Source organism: Pocillopora verrucosa, chromosome 6 (genome assembly GCF_036669915.1).
Source record: "Pocillopora verrucosa isolate sample1 chromosome 6, ASM3666991v2, whole genome shotgun sequence".
Lineage (NCBI taxonomy): Eukaryota > Metazoa > Cnidaria > Anthozoa > Scleractinia > Pocilloporidae > Pocillopora > Pocillopora verrucosa.
The window spans coordinates 9,359,965-9,379,777 of NC_089317.1; the positions used below are offsets into that span (position 1 = coordinate 9,359,965).

The following is a 19,813-nucleotide window of genomic DNA, read 5'->3' on the forward strand; positions in this document are numbered from 1 at the left end:
CTTTGAGCGTCCATTAACTCACAGTAAATGCAATAACGTAAACAATTTGTCCAGCATTTCTTCGGCTAAAGCTTGTAAGGTTTATCAGCAATAACATTTAACAAAAACCTCATTGTTGCGTATAGCATTCAACGACGTGGGCTGATTACCGCTTAAAGTGCGCAGTTATCCTCATTGAATCTTTGTGATAACCATTTACTATTTATCATTAAAATAGGTAATTGTTCACCTTCACCTTCATACCCAATACCAATTATAGTACATGTTAGCAACAACTGGCTACTTTACTCCCACTTTATGAGTAGGGTGCTTTTTTTTGGTTGTTAGCTTCATAGTTAAGGGGACTTGAATTAGCACTAGGACACAACTAGTTTAAAAAGTCTATTTTCGAAGAGTATGTGGGAGAAACTGTTCCCGCCTATGGTGATAAGAGTTGTTTCCACAATTCTCGAACAAGAGCTTAATCCATGCCTGCGTAAAGAATGTTGTCATAATGTTTCATGTTGATGAGCCTCTGCAAGGAAAAAGATAAAAAGAAAATCGATCAAATGACTTCTACATCAAAAGGTGACTAAGCCTTGTTTGAATTTATGATGTAAATATTTAACCTGATGTTGATTTTCCATTTCCTTCAAATCGTTCCTCAGATTCTCAAACATTGGGCGATCATCAGGATTCTCTTGCCAGCAGTCTTGCATTATCTTGTAACTAGAATAGAGAAAAAAAAACTTGCGCTATGGTCCTACGAAATTTAAAAGGTACTTCACAGTATACCCTGCACAGCTACATAAGTACGAAAGTTGGGATCCTCTACGCTTAGAAAGTTGAAGAATGTAGTGGTCAATAAATTGATAGCTTTTTTTTTTTAGGTCTGGAATACCATTCTCATTTCGAAACAGCTATCGAGGTAATGAAAAAAAAATCGAAACCTTACATAATAAGTTCATGAATAATTAAATAAATGAATACATCCATGGACTTACAGGGTATCGTCCACGTGCCTTGGTTTAGGCATCCTGTAACCCTGAGTCAGTAAATCTGCCATTTTTCGTCCGTGAATCTTTGGATAAGGAGAGCCACCTAAAACGAGGGGTTAAACACGAAGACAACGAATCGATCGCAAAGTGTGTCATCCATCTAAAATACATTGAAACACAATAATCTGACATACCTATGGTGAAGATTTCGTAAAGGACAATTCCAAAACTCCATCTGAGTAAAGAAAATGCCACCAGGCTTTATTGCAAGTTCACAGATACAGGCATAATTATATTATAGTTCGAAGATGTTTAGATTTGAATTTTTTTTTTATAATTATTATTCAAAACTGTTTATCAGCTTATTAGATCCACTTACACATCACTTTTCGTTGTATATCGTCCGGATAACAGCGCTTCACAAGCTGTCCATTTCACCGGCAGTCTTCCCTATTGAAACACGTTGAAAGGAAATGATGAGGAGAAAGAACAATGATGCTTCATATTCTTTATACGCGCAAACTTTCTGGTGATGATGAGGTGCAAACCATTATTAAGAAACAAAGTGTTAGGAGGCTAAGATAGCATATATCAATATTGATAGATAACGGTATTACCCAAACACGTAATATATCGAGATATTGAAATTAGAAACCTTTGATTTCCTTTCGTAGATGTTTTCCTGGCACACGTCTCTTGCCATTCCAAAATCGGTTACCTTACATCGTTCTCGCTCTCCAACCAAGACGTTCCGGGCTGCAAGGTCGCGGTGAATAATCTGTCGAACATTATACAAAGCATTAATGAATAATTAAAAAGCGTCCCAAGGAATATCATGTATATCCTCTTCTGATCATTGATTTCAAGCCGTAATGGACAGGGGCCGTTTTGAGATGCGAGACTAGACACTTTCCGAGTTGCGTCCACGAAAGAACACTTTGTTTTCAAAAGATAAACTTAAATTTTATTCTTTTATCAAACGTATATAGAATCTTTCACTGTTTAAATATCATCAACCTTGAAAAATTAAGGAGAAAACGCTTCCTTGAAAATTGGAGAGCTTTCTTGCAAATCTTTTTGCTTTACAAACAGTAACTCAGTTTGCACTAGCGAACAGCGTTTAAAGATAAAACTTTCTTTTTTGCAACAAAACAAAAGTGACTGATGCAATGGACACTTTGATAATTTCAAACAAAAAGCTTTTTTATCGCCGTAACTAAACCACACAGAAAAGATTCTTCAAAGTACTAAAAAAGTTCATACTTAAGTCACTTGCATCCAGGTATATTTTATCCACATCCAAAATTGAAATGAATAAAGTATCCCTTACATCGATTGCCGCCGAGACAGCTAAGTTATTCGTATACTGAAATCAACTTACATTTTTAGACGACAAATAATGCATACCATCAGCTACTTGCCAGGAAAACTTCATTAGCTGCTGGGAAGTCAAACTCGTCTGTGGCTTAATATCCGGGTCCTTAAAGTAGTTATCTTCTAAATGTCGGCTCTTTCTCAAATAGCCCAGGAGATCTCCATACGGGACATACTCGATAAGTACAAGCAAAGGATCTAAAAAATTATATTTTTTCAAGAAACAGAGCACATCGTCTAGATTATTACTTAACAGTGGTACTTACGGCGATGGAAAAACGGAAATAATTTGTAATTGTGTCAAGGGTATTCAAATTTCAAACCAGGATCTGCGGTAAACCGGGTAGATAAGATTAAGTTGAAGGAATATAAGGGAGCTCGTGGGGATACAAAGATAATAATAAGAATCTTTTACCAGGTACGTATGTAACAAACGCCCTTTGTTAATGTTGTTAGGATCAGCAATGACGAGATTACGTGTGGCGAGAGAGAAGAAAATATGAATTCAGTTAAAGTTCGGGCATTTAATTAAAATCACTACTTTAGTTGTCGGAGTAATAAAAGCACAAATAAACCAAGCTGTTTCAAAAATGTTATCTTCTGCACCTGATTCAGTGACGCATCCCAGCAACCTGATGACATGAGGATGAGGCTTGAGTTTCTTCATGACTTCAAGTTCTGACAGCAAATCTTTTCTCTCTGCGTCTGTGGCGTTACCTAGAGCAAAGGACAACTGTCCAGTAACAGTTAAGCCTTATCTAAACTAAAACGCTTCTAAGGCAATGAATGTAGCACCTTTCAGCATTTTTATGGCAACTGTGCTTGTCTCCTCTCTTCCTTGAAGGTTTGAAGCTTTTCCTTGGGCGACTTGACCAAAGGCGCCTTTTCCAATAACCTTTTCGATTGTTACATCTTGTCTTTCCACTTCCCATGAGCGCGTTCCTGGGTGCAGGGGAGCATATTCGTTTATTTCTAAATAACTTCGCGCTGGGTCCGTGGCAGGTTCATTCAGTGATCTAACTTCACTCGGGTCCATGTAATGTCCGGGACCATGATGCACCACGGTGCTAGGGTTCCCGTTGAAGTTCTCAAGTTCAATTCCCTCGTTCTGTTTTCAAGCGAAAAGAGCTTCACCCTTAGTCTTCCCATACAGATTGGCAACGAGTAAGAAAGAGGTCTCGTATTTCTTAGTGAAGTCTCATGCAAAATTTTATTGGAACCATTGTCCACGGTCCATGGTGTTGTACGTTTTTTCATTTTAATTCACTTGTTTTGCAACCAAAAGAAAAAACCACACGCAATCGTAACCTGTCTTACCACAACTGGATAAAATCTTAAAGAACCCTTGAATACTATGATGCCATCCTCTAAGCCTAATGCCCTTTCCTCGAGCACCTGCTAATCAATGCTAAGAAGATTTGAATCGTAAATACAACAGCAATTACTGGTAATTGTGGTGGGAGGTCGGCAAAGCGCATTTTAAATGAACCTGATAGACTGCTATAAACTCATCTTCCTAGTAATACTCCTAGCCACTTCATGCTAAGGAAACCGGAGCTAAGCGCCGGCCCCATGGACCACTTAGGCCTGTATAAAGGCTTTACCTTTTTTACAGAGTAAGTTGTTCGAACAAAATGCATTTTATACTTACAAAGTGGGGCCTACGTGACTCCTTAAGGACTGAATCGAGTCTAAAAGAAAAATAAAACACTATAAAATTAGTTTCTAGGAAACTGTGTAAACCTTACAAACAAAATAATTGTTTTGTTTGTTTTTGTAAAATATCAACTGACACATATTGGTTTCTCATTCAAAGTAACAACATCAAATCTGTTACACTCAGTTTATTTTTTCTCTTACCACTGCGTTTTTATTTTGCTTCATGGAACCAAATAAACTTCTGCTAAGGATAGAAAAGTTTCACACAACTATAACTACGACCAAAGCCTGTTTTCTACCAATCTGATCTACAAATGCTCTATTAACATTTTATGGTAATGACATCTTACCGATCATCTTTTTCAGCTAAGAAGGGTGGAAAGAAGGAAAGAAATTGTATCAGATACAGAAAAAAATAGCTGCGTTTATTATTTTAATATTCAAGAAGTCCTCATCAATTATGCTTCAAGTATTTCCAGTTCCTTCCCTTGTAAGTATTTAATGTAATATATTGAACGAAAGTAAACGTAAAGCTGCTAATTGATGTCATGAATTGAAATACTTTGCGATATGATTACACTATGCTGCAAGTTGTCCCACTGATTGCTGTTTTTTTCTTTCCTTTCTCCTTCTCAGTTTCTATTCTATTTTTCACTTAAATCTCACTCTGTCAATCGGCCACAAATCATAAATCTCGGTTACTAGCATCTCGAATCAGAGCATTTCCCAACTGAATATAGTAATAAACTCTACTTACGTTTGCGGCGTTTCCAGGCAATGAAAATAATAGAAACCGCGAACATAAAGGCAAGGACCCCAATAACTGAGCCATAAATAACATCCTTATTCACCTTTGCTGGTTCAGATGGAACTGGCCCGGGAACAGTAACTGAATCTTAAATAAATGACATACATTTAACAGAAGCAATGCCTTTCTTAACTTTTTAGTTGAATTAATATGAGTTCAACTGATTTAAACTTCCTCCCAGAACTTTTCAAATCATATATTTTTACTGGTGGATTGATATTTCTATTTGATAGGGTTGTTTTCTGGAATTTTTTTTTCTGAGAAAAGCGTTTCAAGGTTCAAGATCCTAGCTATGAAAGCTGTATTGTGTTTTTTAATTTTCACTTGGAATTGGAAAGTGGAAATAATGTTTGCAACAGTATTTTTAAAAAGATATATTTTGGTGATATCATATCACCGTCTGCAAGGTCAGGAGAGGGAATTCTTGTCACTACGCTGAGCATTATTTTATTATAGAAGATGTTGCTGTACATCGTGGCCTTATAGATCTAAAGGTTTATTCGTTTGTCTCACACGGTTAGTGTCAGGCTAATCAATCGTGTATTGATTGCGACACTTCGATTGTTCCATTGCTAGTCAGGCGACAAGGTTGAAAGTTCACGTGCAATGGGAGGGCGTTCTTTACAAAATCACCAGTAAATGTGGCAAAGAATACATCGGAGGAACAGGGAGACGGAGAATTAATGAACATGAAAGAGATCTACAGCCTGCTTGTTCTCAGAATTGGGTAGTTTCAGAACAGGCTTTTGGAACAGGACCGGTTCCTGTTTGGGACCAGGTTAGAATTTATTGATTATGACTCTTAGTGTTACGCAAGTAAGGTTAAAGAAGCCGTCCACATAAGAATTCATCCGAATAACATCAATGGAGACGACGAAATCGAAACTCCTGAAGCATCGATGCTTATGATCAAAAAGCATAACAACCGATCTGTTACAAAGGGGACCTATAAGGGAACAACATCTAATAGTCAGAATAATTATGACTATCGAAATGAACCAATAAGAGCGCGCCATAGCATACCAGTAACAACAAACTAAGGTGCCATCGCATATCGAAGACTCATTAAAAGGAAGAAAAATTGTCAGTCGTGAAGAACATGGCAAAAAGGATGATTTGCAATGCAGATTTGCTGACTTGGTATGAAACTATGAACCGATAACTGTAAAGGTAGGCTAATAAGGATACGTGTACCGGGCAACTTGAACTGCACATGAATGCTTGCTGTCCTTGTTGCATTGCCACACTCGTTACTGGCTTCACATTTGTATTCACCAGCTTGACTTCTGTTAATGCTTGTAAGCTCCAACATGTAACCACTTTGACGCTGACTATTGGGTGTCATCCAAGACACCAATGGGGGAGGCATTCCAGATACAGGACACAACAGAGTCACATTGTCACCTTCAATTGCACTCTGATCTTGTAGTGCAGGTATAGATGAAGGTTCTGAGGTATGAAACAGAACAAATAATTCTAATGCAGTGTACTTCTACAGGTGTACTGTTCAACCACAGTCAAGCACAGATGGGATAAGTTCTAATCCTATTTCAAATCGTACAAAGTTTGCGTCATGATCTAGATTGTAACTGTCTCTTCCTTTAATAACTTCATTTACGAATTTAGTGAATCTAGCAAATGGGTTTATAAATGTAGTCACCAGCTACGTAGGCTACAGTTGTGCATTATAGATCGATGACGACAAATATCATCTCTTTTACCGTGCTTTGGTCCTACGCCCTGAAATAATTGGATATCAATCACTGTTTTTGATCAGCAGAATTTGATTAAGGGACTCTGGTAGCCTTAGTTAAACTGAAATGTATAAAAGTAAGCATTACTGAAAAGGACATGATTTTACGTCGCAGTTTCTCCTTTTCTGCTATCAGTTCCATTTGAAAAGGAAAAAGATAGCGTTCCAACGCTTTCCACTGCTTATTACACCTTTTAATTCCCCATTCCTCACTTGACCTTTTATGTCTCCTTAGTGTATAAATGAGCGAGTTTGGTCCGATATGCAACGTAACGAACAGATTGATGTAAATTGATAAATGTACGCAGAGAAAATAAGCTTTACAGCTTCATTAAACTGCGCAATAAGCGTACCATTCACTTCGACAATAACAGGTAAACTGTCTTCTGATCCCAAGTAGTTGTTGGCCATACATTTGTACATGAACACTCCCCCAGTTTGCAGTTTCCTGTTCCACATTCCTGATGGGTTTGTGTCTAGGATAGCAGTTTCGTTCTCAAACAACTGATATGACGTTACTAATGGATTAGCATCAGCTGAGCAATTAAAGCTGATAATGTCACCCCGACAATTTTTACTGGTAAATGAAGATTTTTTTAAATCCACGGTCTCTGGTTTGTCTAGAAGAATAACAAAAGACCAGAAAGAAGCAAATTCACTCAAATTAACTGCGTTCAGGTGTTTTATAAATTCAAACACATTTGCAAGGCAATGTAAATAAGAACATTGATAGATCAACGCTAGATAAAATAAAATTTTAAAAAATCGATCGAGTGGATTTCACGTAATTTGGATAGCTATTAAATGTACATAAAGTGTGATTGAGGTTGATAATCATCACTCAATTTAAATAACTTTATCCAACCAAAAACATGTGACTAACAATAATTTATATTTTCTAAAACTATTAGCTGCGAAACATTCATTGAACAAACATAAAAGTGAGAAAAAAAATTCGCTTACATTGGACATCGATGTTTACTGTTTCAGTTTCATTGCCACATTCACTATGGACTTCACATCTATATTCTCCTCCTTCATTCCTGCTAATGTTTACAAGCTCCAGCACAGTTTTGCTTCCAGATTGACCATCAGGTTTGAACCAAGTTAGCCTTTGGAAACTTCCTCCGTATGTTTGACAAGTCAAAGTCACATTTCCTCCTTCAGTGACTGTCTTATTATCTATTGCTTGTACACCTTCATAATAAAAAATAAAGAATTGCTCTATATGTTACGTCTCTCTTATTTGAAATGAAATAATGGTAGGTTATAATCTCTTAAAGGCTTTATCGCAAACCAGTGCATCATGAAAGCAGCTATGTCTATATCTTCTTAACAGCAAACTATCCGAGTATCTACTATGCGAATCTGTCGGCATGTGCCTATCCTAAGAATATTGAGCGAGAAGCTGATTTTTTTTTAATTTGTTTTAAGTGCAGCTCACTTGCGAGGATGATGTCTTTTCTTGTACTTAATCCCCAGTAATCATTTCGTTTAATTATGGAGAGGAAAGTATTAGAGCTCTTTTCCATTGGGCACTGATGTTTTAATATAAAGTCAAAATAATCATATCAACGATGAAAGTTGAACTCATGACCTCTGCGATGCCAGTGCAGTGCTCTATCAACTCCTCTAGTTGACATTTGCTTACCATTTACAGTAACTGTTACAGTCATGCTGTACGCTGTTCCCGCAGAGTTCTTTGCCATGCATTTGTAGTTAAACACTCCTCCAGTTGACATGTTCCTACTCCACATTCCAAGACTGTTGCTACCATTCCTCACAGACACACCATTCTCTAACAACTCGTATGTATCCACCAGAGGAAATCCATTTGCTGAACAGTTGAAGGTGATGACAGAACCCTGGCACACAGCTGATTTACTTACTTTGAAGTTGAACTTTTCAGGTTTATCTGTAACATTTAAGTCAGAAATGGAGTGCCACAGTTAACTGCATTGTAAACGTCTCTCAGAGCTCTCCAATACTGTAGGGCACCATGTTTTATTATACTAATTGCAGATTTTTACAACGATTTCCGGCACTATGGAAAGCCGTACCTGTACACGACTGTGCAAATCTACGATTAATTTTTCGTGTTTGATATTGCCAATCAGCTGCCAACACGTCACTTGCCTTTCGCACCATTCTGTCAGAGTGATTAATAACTGACAAAGCATTCACTGCTCTCAATCCAGGGTTTTTCCTCAAATTCTTTTTCTAACTATGGTTACTGATTAAACTGAGATGTAAAAATAAGAAACAAAATAATGCATGGTTGCTTATGGATATGAATTTTTCTTCTCGTGTGGATCTCCATATATCAAGTTGAACACTCTGAAAGAAATTCTGTATCTAGCGTTATTCTCTATTCAATTTCCAAAGCAGTAAAACAATACAGCTTCCCAAGTGACTCCTAGTATTTATTAATTTTAAAAGAAGCTTGAATAAAGTGAGAGGAATACCTGACAGTTCAAGAATCTAGCACCTCACACTTACCAAAGAGTGGAAAATAGGCTACAAGATGAACACTCTAGACCTTAATGTATATTTTTACTCGATCATCATTGAATAAATAATAATCACTTACAAAGCACAGTGAGGAACGTGCTGGCAGAGCTACTTCCACAGACATTTGTAGCTTCACATTTGTATTCACCAGCATCATTACTCCTGTTTATGTTTGTATGATAACGCATGACTCCATTGGACTGACTACCGCTGCTAACTTCTGTCCATGTTACAGTCAGCACTGGACTTCCAGAAACATTACAGGTTAAAGTCCTGTTTTCACCTTCTACCACTGTGATGTTCTCCAATGGATAAACTTTAGAGGGCACTGAGCAGAAAAAAAGATTTTAAAAAATTACAAGTGTAAAACTACATGTTTATGAAACCAAACAAAATTTTCATAACGCAAAAGCATTCCTTAGAAATAAGGAAATTTTAAAGTCTGAATTCATCTCACAAGAAGAAAATTTATTCCTTATGGGTTCACGGTTGTTACTTTTACCTGTACATCATTAGTCCCAGTGAAACACAAATAAAAGAATTCAAAGTAAATGTAAAATCAAAATTTGTGCCTATGACTCATGAGATAACATGTAACTTATTCTAGGACTTAGACATGTTTGGCTTCCAGCTAAATACACTGGCTGAGAAAAATTTGATTTCTGTGCAAGTACTGTTCAGGTGCTGAGATTGGGAAAGCTGTGCGCCATGGCAATATAGCATGCAAATAAATGAAATGGCATATAATGAAAAAAAAACATTAAAACAGGGCCTAAACTTCGCCCGAGTTAACGTGAGTGAAGAACTAGTGAGGGCAAATTTCCAGTCCAAAACATTTTTATTGCTCGGACATACCATGTCCCATTCTCTCACATTAACCACCCCATGCACTTCATCATCCTTTATTTCCCTTATTTACACAATACAAAAAATTTATTTACAGCAGTCATAGCTAGAAAGCGAGGAGACACAGTAAGCCACCGGGCTTATAGGAGAGCTACCTCACTAACATTAATAAATGAAGTAAAGAAAAAGTGCTGCGAATGTGCGGCTAGGCCAATTCAGTGATTATTTAAGTAAAAACTCTTGCATTTTCGTCTCAGAGCTAAGAAGGTTTGACGAACGAGTGACTGCGACAGGAAGAGAGTTCCAAATTTTAGGACCTTGGTGGAGAATCGTAAATTGCATGAGATTTGTACGGCACATATGCGTCAACTGGATAATTACTGGCTGTTCTGGTATCATAGTTGTGAATTCGGCTATTCGTTAAAAAAAGATTGAGAAGCAATGGAGGCAATAATTTTTTTCTATAATAAAACATGAATTTGGCGACTTCAAACGTATTGACTTGGAAACTATCTAAAATATCTAAGTGATACCTGAATTAAACTCAGGGAAATTACAGGGAAAATGGTATTAAAGCATCACACCAGTATTCATTTACTACATGTAAGCTAATGGCTGTAACAGATAACAATTACATGTACTTCTCACGCTGTACCTTTCACTGTGACATTTACAGTCTTCTCAGTTGTACCAACAGTGTTATTAGCCACACATCTGTAGCTTAAGTCTCCTCCTTTTAAATCTTTTCTTATCCATACCCCAGCTGAAATGTTTCCATCGTTAACTGGTATTTCATTCTCAAACAGTTGATAAGTATGCACTGCAGGTTTACCATCTGCTGAGCAGTTGATAACGATAACATCATCTTTACATACAACTGAGTCATTCACCATTAACTTTACATTCTCTGGTTTATCTAAAGAGAACATAACAACAATAATTGATCATGTATCAGCATCAGAGCATGTGCCGTTGTACATCATGTTGTAAGAGCCAAACATTTTTCAGTCCAATCCCCTTTCTTTTTTTTTCTTTTTTTTTTCTTTTTTCTAATATTATTTATTCTCCCTGAATCTCACAACACTCTGCTGTATGCTAAGCTGTATGGACCTTTCAGGCCCTGCTCGCATCATCACAACGTATTTTAATAAAAGTGCTCACATGACTGTACCACTCGTAAAAAAGCAAATCTTCACTTGTGCTTGATTAACACTTTCCATTTTTTAGTTTTATTTTGCATTATTTTCACCAACAAGGACAATCAGTCCTACTTTCTAGGAGAAATAAAAACCAACTATAGTAACAATATACAATTATCTACTTACAATTAACTACTAATTTCACTGTGCGATTTGGTGCTGTTCCTATTTCATTATATGCTGTACAACGATATGTTCCACTGTTATTTCTGTTGGTTTCAAGGACAAACTGATTCCCAGTTCCCAGTAAACTACTGTCACTGCCATTAGCATATACTTTGGTCCAGGTGATGTTTGGTGTTGGTTCACCATCTGCGATACACTCTAATGTAACACTTGGGTCACCTTCCACAACAACTACATCACTACTAAAGCTGTTGAATTCTGGTTGATCTGTTAAATAAATGACAAACAGACACCTTTGCACACTATCCGCGATATACTCCAATATGACACTTGGGTCACCTTCAACAACAACTACATCTCGACTGATTGAATCGAACTCTGGTGGATCCGTCCAGAAGTGACAGCGGTGATAAATTATCCCACAAGTCAACAAGCTATGCTAACGCATTGTCATGTCGTCTTAATGGGCGCGATCCCGAAATATCTGAACAATTACTGCTTTCAATTCCTTGATCTTTGCAACTGTACTGATTTCAGGTTATCCAAGTATGGGACAGGGGTTTTGTGCTGCTGTAAGATTTCTAGGTTGACAATAATGAAGACAGTACTCCTGTCCAGCGGGCAAAAAGAATTCCTTGCTTTGAAGCACGTTTGAAATCACACCAAAAGAAACTGCTTCCTAAATACGAGACTTCAAATATCGACGTTTCTCTCATTTGAACACTGTTCCACAACGAATTAAAGGGGTAAGTTTATTAAGAAAGTGTGGTGCTGCGTCGGCGAGAGAGAATAACAGGGTTATTTAGTGTTATCAGCTAAGTTGAAAACGTAAATTGGCCACCGTAGAGAAATTAAGGGCTGACGTTTCGAGCGTTAGCCCTTCGTCAGAGCGATTGGAGGAATTTTGGGTTTTGTGTGGCTTTCTATGTAGAAAATGGAGCTACGCTATTGGTGGGAATATGGTGACGAGAAAATAAGAATAAATTAGTGAATGAAAAGCGCTCGTTGATACCGTGGGGATTAAGAGTGCAGATCTGGAGGATAAATTTTTGTTCTAGTGTTTTACGACTTTCCGAACCGCCTAGATGCAGGGAAAGGCTGCAAACTGCCATATGCTGTTTAGATTGATTAAGGAGATTAAAGTGTCTAGCGACTGATTTGGATACGTCCTTGTCGTTTACTTCTACGTCGGAAGGTGTTCTCGGAATCGGTAACCAATTCGTCTTCCTGTTTCATCAATGTATAACTTATTGCAATAAGTGCAAGTTATCCAGTAAATAACATTGGCGGAGGTTCACGTCAAGTGAACAGTGATCTTAATGGATCTCTTGAGTCCCGACATTTCCTCTACGTTATGGAAAAAAAGGATAAGTTTTGCATCGTGACCGAGCGCATTTGAAGTTCCAGATTGGTCATCGGTTTAAAAAGAACTTGTGACCAAAGAGTTGCCTATGTTTTTGTCAAGTTTGTATGAAATTTGTGGAGATTGCAAAAAGATAGTACTTCAGTGCTATCTTCCTAACCTACCCGGAAAATAGCAGTAGTTTGCGTCAAGAGTAAATGAAATTAAATATCCAACAAAGAAACGAGATTCACCTTTACGGAATGATTTCAAAATTTTTCAACAAAGGGGACCAGTAGATATAATATTCATGACACTTTTGGTGGTTTACTTACACTGTACTTGAACAGTCATTTTGTAATTGGCAAGGTTGAAAGTACTGTCGGTCACTTGAAATTCGTATTGTCCACTCTCAGATCTCTGCAATGCAAAGATTGTAATTTCTGCTCGTGTAGCATTGATGTTTTCTTGAATGCGACCCTGATAAAAAGTATTTGGAACCCTTGCTTCGATGTTTAAGGCAGGTTTGATCACAATGGCACGGGAGGGAGAGGTGCTGCTGAACTGAAAGACAACTCTGTCAAACGTTCCACTAAGGTTGTACTGCCACACAAAGGTGGCATTGTTGCCCTCCAAAACATAGAACGGATCTAGAGGAGTTGCCGTAAATCTTGGTAACAGTTCTACAAAACAAACCAAAAAATTATGTAAACAGCACAGATCCTTTAACCAGTTTGAAAATATAACCTGACAGTCCATCGCGAAGCTATTTTTCGCGCCAACGGAAACGTTCCTTCAGTAACGATGATTTCGTGTACCTACCTCCCTTATGAATAAACAAAACCAAGCATAAGACACGTTGGGTATGATTGAAAACATTGCAATTTCCGCGCCGTGAAGGCGAACCACGCTTCAATATGCAACGGTAGGGAAGTAAAGGAATAATATGTAAACGTTCTATTTAGGGGCCCACAAACTGTAACCAGCGGCTACATCGCGTTTGCTTCTTTCGCCTTCACTTCTCATCATCCATTAGATATGGAACATGCGGGAAGTTCGGTCTGTTGGGAGGGTGCGAAACCTACGAAGGAGTTGCCCGAGGCGTAGCCGAGAACAATAGTTCAGTTTCTTGAAATCAATCCAAGTTATCCAAATGCTTCATATCTCGATAAACGCTCAGCTGACGAATGAATGGCTACATTTTTTACAGTTTAAATATTGATTTTTCATAAATCAAATTATTTGGAGAAACAATTCGCATTAACTCTATATAAACCGGCCCTTTCAAAAACGTGCTCAAATAAAACAAGAACAATTCAATAGCTTACCCGAGAGACATATGCCACCCGAAATTAGACATAAAGCACGAAAAAAATCATCAAGACTAAAATATGTCGGGACATAGGAGTAGCAGATACGCTGTTAGAAGCGGAAGGCGTACAGATATCCCGGATGTACGGATTCCTCGCTATAGGTTCACCATGCTTGAACGCTGATTACCACGCGTCACGGCCAGAAAACTGCGTAGCGTTGTGTTGAAATTGTTGAAAGTTATAGAATTCATTTTTAAAATCTTCCAATGAACAACACTGCGTATCAACGTCTAAAAAAAAATCAACGACCTATAAAACGGATCTAGAGGATTTGCTGTAACTGATGATGCTAATTCTACGAAAAAAACAAAGTGGTCAGGGCTGTGTGTGCTTTCAATGGTGAAACGTTTTTAAGTGAGGAAACTTTGCAATTAAAACATTTCCGCAAATATGGCTGTCAATCTCCAGGAAAATCCCCTTTATTTTCGCATGTTTCAAGTTTGAGTAACGCTATGTTTGAATATGAAAGTCGATTTAAGTCAAAAGACCACAATTCAGACCCAATACCATTTACTCGGCGGTGAGATCCAGCGCCACAAAGCACTCAGCCATCCTTCCTTACTCGCGTTTAGATTACAACCAAGGTTAAACTTAAAGGAAATCTCGAAAGAAAAATCGGCGTTTCATAATTCAACCGCATGAGGCTCAAAACAGTTTTATTATTTTTCACAATAAGGACACAATACATATGGTACAGGGACCGTGGCTGCATAGAGATTTTTCTTCATACTAGAAATTTAGTCAACCAAGTGCGATACGCATGTTGATAGAACGTCGGCCCAAGAGTGGCGAGTTCCTCACAAAAAGGACCGAAGAGGCTGATTAAACTTATTCATGACTTCACTGAGAGCTGCTTTACCTTACGTGTAGCCGTACCCTTCCCCCCCCCCTCAAGGTGAACGGAAGTGAGAGAACGTCCACGCAAAACCCGACAAGAATTGTGTTCCGTGACGTCACTCTAATTTATGCATAATAAAAGAAACAACTAGCTTTAAATTAATAGCTTCGCAGCACCGTTCGCAAAGAGACCGAAAGTTGAAGGCGGACAATCCTGTTGGCCCATGTGCGTTAAAATAGTGCACCTGGTCTGCTGTGAGAGCTTTAACGGGCGGCACAATAAAGATAGTGACCGGTTTCATCTAGAGAAGAGAGGCGATATATTAAATATAGGATAAATTAAAGATTTTCAAGAGCCAGTTGGTAACGAAACGGAGACATCTTCACTTTCGAAAAACATATCTATGGCTTTCTGCTGCTCTTTTTGATATGTCTCTATTCCAAATTAAAAGTCGCGCAAACTTGCCTTAAAACCTCGTCGTAGATCGCTGTTGTCTGAAAAGTTGACCATAAAGGCGTTTTGATCACTAGTTCGTTAGTGCGAAAATAAATTACCTAATCTAGCCAATCAGAATTGACGAAAGGATCGAAAAAAAGGGGTTAACCAATAAAAAGTCAATTTATATTTAATTGCAAAAGAGTGACGTCACGGAATATGATCAGTGTGAGGTTTGTGTAGACGTTGCCTCCTTTTCACCTTAGCGGGAGCAGGGTACGGCTACACGTGGGCTGAAGTTGCTTTAGGTAATTTAGTGTTAGCAACTGAGTTAAAAACGTAAATTGGCCACCGTCAAGAGTTTAAAGGCTGAAGTTTCGAGCGTTAGCCCTTCGTCAGAGTGATTAGAGGAATTGTGGGTTTTGTGTGGGTTTAAATGCAGGAAATGGAGTTACGCCATAAGAGGGAATATGGTGAAGAGAAAACAAGAATAAATTAGTTGAATGAAAAGCGCTTGTTGATACTGTGGGGATTAAGAGTGCCAATTTGGGAGATAAATTCTTGTTCTAGTTTTTGCGGCTTTCTGAACTGCCTAGATGTAGGGAAAGGCCGCAAACTGCCATGTGTTGTTTCGAATGAATAGGGAGATTAAAGTGTCTCGCGACTGGTTTGGATGCGTCCTTGTCAGTTTCTTTCTACGTAGCAAAGGTGTTCGCGGAATCGGTCGCCTGGTCGTCTTTCTGTTTCGCCAATGTATAACTTATTGCAATAAGTGCAAGTTATGCAGTAAATGACACTGGCGGTGGTACACGTAAAGTGATCAGTGATCTTAATTAATCTCTTGGGTCCCGAAATTCTCTCTCCGTTATGAATGAAAGGACAAGTTTTGCATCGTGAGCGAGTGCAATTGAAAGTTGCAGGTTGGTCATTGGTTTGAAATGAGCTGGTGACCAAAAAGTTGCCTATGTTTTTGTCACGTGTGAATGAAATTAGTGGGGGTTGCGAAAAGGTAGTACCAGTTTCTGAATCGTTTTGGAATAATTTGAAGTTTTTAAGAATGATATATTTAATTGCGTGGTTGTGAGGGTGAAATGTGAGAGTGAATGGAATGCGGTCAGTGTTTTCCTTCTCAGCCGTTTCTAGTGCTGACTGTCGATCAATTTATTAGGCACGGGGGTGGCCCGCTTGACGGTATGGAATTCTTGACTCATGATGGATGCGAGGACGAATACAACAAGTAACTATGTGAATCTGTAGGTTTGTAGTAAACACCAGTGCGCAAACCGTTGCCTTTAATTGAAAATGAAATGTCTAGAAAAGCCAAAAGAGTGTCGGAAATTTCATACCTTTTTCATACCAAGAATTCCATACCTTTTTCGCAGTTTCTAAGACTTCGTCGTTTACCTAGTGACAACTCTGATTTTTCAGAAAAATCAGAGGCAATGCGCTAGTTTTTAGATAAAAGTGGCTGTCCTGCTTCTGTCGTTCAAGCGGGCCACCACCGTGCTTAACAAATTGGTTTCTGTTTTGGTTTTTTTCGGGTAGAGATAGACTACCCCCGCCGGTTTTTCTTGGTTATCACCAGGGAAATTACTTCAAAATAGGTAAATGTATGAAGCTCTCACTGCCATGGTACTTAACCGATTACTCTGTGGGTTTCCTTGGTAAATGTACGACGCAAGTATAAGTCAATTTGATTAACGGCTTGTCAATCAACAAAGGCAAATAAATGACTGGTTTTAGACTTCTCGACTCATCCAAATGACATCTTTGAGGTTAAATATCTCCCCTTGCCAGAAAGCTACAACACTAGTTTTCCTTCCCCTTTATAATCCATCATTTCATCTCTGAAAACCATCAAAAAAATCTTTGGGCACTACCGTAATTTTGTCTGGGATGCCTTTTAAAATCTGCAACCGTGACAAGCTTCTCTCAACTACACCTGTCACGCAATTCTGGCTCTAGCCAGTTACTTGACCAAATAAACCTACGTTTTAGCTCGTTATACAAGATTGTTGATCAAAGTAACTAAAAATTGTAAAAAACTTATGAGATTTTATGTAGGAATGGAAACTTTCACGTTTAAAGAGATGCATGTAGGCGAAATGTTGATTGGAAAATCGTAGCGTTTCTTTCTTTTGTCGTTTATTGCTCTGGAGATTTGCTAAAATCAGCAAATATGGCCTTTGTACGGCACAAAACGTTCATTAGTCTATAATCTAATTGTTTATCATCATTGTATCTCATTTTGGGAGATTCTAAAGTCACACGCTGCGTGTTGGTTGATATTATTACAAGCTCCAGTGTGTGAAAACTTCGGCTTTTATAGACGAGAAATTCTTCGTTCTCGCTTGAGAGGAAATATCAATAGCTCTATCGAACTGCAAACTGTGTTACTGTTCCGAAAATAAAATTAAAATAGTGTTGTCGTCGGCACTTGCCGCCAACGAACATTTCCATGCAGAACTCCGCCAAACTAACACCTGTTGCGTGTATATATATGCTCGATAACAATTTCAGAATATTCTCAAGATCCCCATGATTATTTGCTCGCTTCGATCGTAAAAGTATAGCATTTTTAAAGCATTCTATTTCTACATCTACATCTCTCTCGATCGAGTGTTGCCGGCGTTTAATTGCGTTACTTGCAAAATTCATTAAAGTATGAGCCAGTAGTCTTCCTGCAAATTTTCCTTGATGAAAAAATCCGAAGACATAGCTAGTTGTTTTCTTGGGCAAAGACAATAAATTTGAAAGAAAAGCGAGATGCAAAAGTCTGCATTTTTTGTAGCCTAAGGCAGTTGTACCCTCTCCTGCAGTTTTCGTCTAAATTTTGCAAGGGCCGGCCCTCCTTATCTTCTGCCTTGTTTGGTCAGTTTCGACTTCTGAAGCGAAATCATCGTCTCTAAAACTCGATGTTTGGGAAGCCACATCAGAGCGGATTACCTTACTAGTTTCCTCCCCTAAATCTTTGCTTTTCTGAGAAAAGGCGGCTGCTCTTTGTGTTTTCCAAAGAGCCCATCCAAAGTCCACCTGGCTAGTTAGGGACTGTTCGTCAGAATTTTGCCTGAAGTCCAACCTTGAACGAAAACCATATTTGCGATCACCTTATACCCATAACGAACAGTTTTTCTCTTACCTAGCTCACTTTCCCAGATACTCTTCTCTGGAAATTTTATTGCCAACGATTTTTTGAAAGAAATTGTCCAACAGCAAACCTTTGAGCAAATTGAGTCAAATCGGTGAAAGAATAAGACTCGTCTAAGGTTCCTGGGGCGCCGTGTGAGCCCGCAGCAAGAGACAGGCTGGCTAGCTCCTGCCACTGAGATCATGATTGACGGGCAAAAAAATTCACAACATGATCAGGGCTGGAATTGCTTCGTTGAGCTTAAGAGAAAGTTCACTGTTTGCTCCTGCCCCGCCTTCTTAGCCATCTCTTTTACCAGGCCCTCATGAGGAGGCCACACGAAGCTCGTGAATAACTTCGCATTGCATGCTGGGGTTTATGGAGTTACCTTCGGATCAATTAGAAACTGTACTGTACGACATCGCGATTTGGCGTATTATTCATAAATATCGATAAGTGGTAGATTACAAGTCTCACCGACACTTGTTGTATTACCTTTCATACATTTAGTCTGAAATAGGTTACAGGGCTAAGGATGATTTTTGAGAACATAGATGGACCTTTCATCCGAACATTCATTTCCGTCGTTCTCAAACCTAGTAAACCAGTAAATAAACTGTTACGGGTACGTTAGTATTTATAGAAATAATTTCACTTTGATCTGAGAATTATTATGGCTGTTTTAGGAAAAGGATCGGATTGTAAGGAAAAACATCAACGGTAAGGGCAATAATCAGTTGTAATCGGCTCGTTGAAATTATTCCTTAGGACGCTTTAGAAGAATTTTAAAATATCTTGTCCATGTTGATGGAATGTACGGTACATTTTCGGAACTCGTGTTTATTTGAAGTATTCTTATTTAACTGATACACCCTTGCGCTCATGGAAAGGAGGATTTTAAATTTTCCTGGACATTTCTCTGTAAATACATGATATCTCCAACCATACAAACGGAACTGTTTTTCAGTCCTCCTGAAGGTCACGCTATCTATTGACACATCTAACGTGACTTTCGTAGTGAATTTAACTAATCCGCTGGCTATCCGTCGCCTTAAGGCGATGTTAATATCTTACGATTACAGTAATTCAGCTTATTTTTTGTAAAATGTTGGTGGCTAGAGGGCTCTTTGAGGATCTTTTGTCGGCTGTCATGTTAGCCCATCACGAATCTAACTTGACCTACATTTCAGTATGCTTTATGTTCAAGCCTCTATCATGTTGAGAAAAGATGGTGAAAATTTTAAAATATCGCACTAAAACTCTTCATATGCGATTATTCATGTCAATCAAAAAGCAATGCACTTCGCAGCGTTTGTTTGATTTCGTTACGCATCTCTCTTGGCAAATATATTGCGTGACGTACAGCAAATAAGAGTGAAGTTCCCCGCTTTAGGAACAAATTTGAAAATACATTCTCCGCCGAACGATCTTGCCAAGATATGTAT

General features: G+C 38.4%; 1 protein-coding gene across 2 annotated transcripts; it reads right to left on the reverse strand.

Annotated features, from left to right (window-relative positions):
* Window positions 1-368: 368 nt before the first annotated feature.
* LOC136282021 (fibroblast growth factor receptor 3-like) lies at window positions 369-18,201 on the reverse strand. Of its 2 annotated transcripts, none has more exons than XM_066169154.1 (19): window positions 18,188-18,201; window positions 10,584-10,844; window positions 9,162-9,410; window positions 8,223-8,486; window positions 7,535-7,768; window positions 6,925-7,191; window positions 6,013-6,267; window positions 4,768-4,905; window positions 4,361-4,376; window positions 4,003-4,042; window positions 3,147-3,459; window positions 2,958-3,068; window positions 2,359-2,549; window positions 1,633-1,755; window positions 1,357-1,427; window positions 1,172-1,212; window positions 984-1,080; window positions 609-708; window positions 369-514 (listed from the first exon to the last, which is right to left on the reverse strand). In XM_066169154.1, the coding sequence occupies exons 2-19, from the start codon at window positions 10,819-10,821 to the stop codon at window positions 461-463; spliced, it is 2,802 nt and encodes a 933-aa protein (XP_066025251.1). In that variant the 5' UTR covers window positions 10,822-10,844; window positions 18,188-18,201; the 3' UTR covers window positions 369-460. The 2 variants fall into 2 exon arrangements, with proteins under 2 accessions (XP_066025251.1, XP_066025250.1); XM_066169153.1 differs by lacking the exon at window positions 18,188-18,201 and adding an exon at window positions 11,254-11,378.
* Between the last annotated feature and the right edge of the window lie 1,612 nt (window positions 18,202-19,813).

Excerpts from the sequence above, each read along its gene's own strand:
- LOC136282021 (XM_066169154.1), bottom strand. The coding sequence starts at position 10,821 with ATGGTGAATGACTCAGTTGTATGTAAAGATGATGTTATCGTTATCAAC. Across the intron at positions 8,487-9,161 it reads CACGTTCCTCACTGTGCTTT|ATAAACCTGAAAAGTTCAAC; the intron begins GTAAGTGATTAT and ends TAAATGTTACAG. Across the intron at positions 1,081-1,171 it reads TTACGAAATCTTCACCATAG|GTGGCTCTCCTTATCCAAAG; the intron begins GTATGTCAGATT and ends CCCTCGTTTTAG.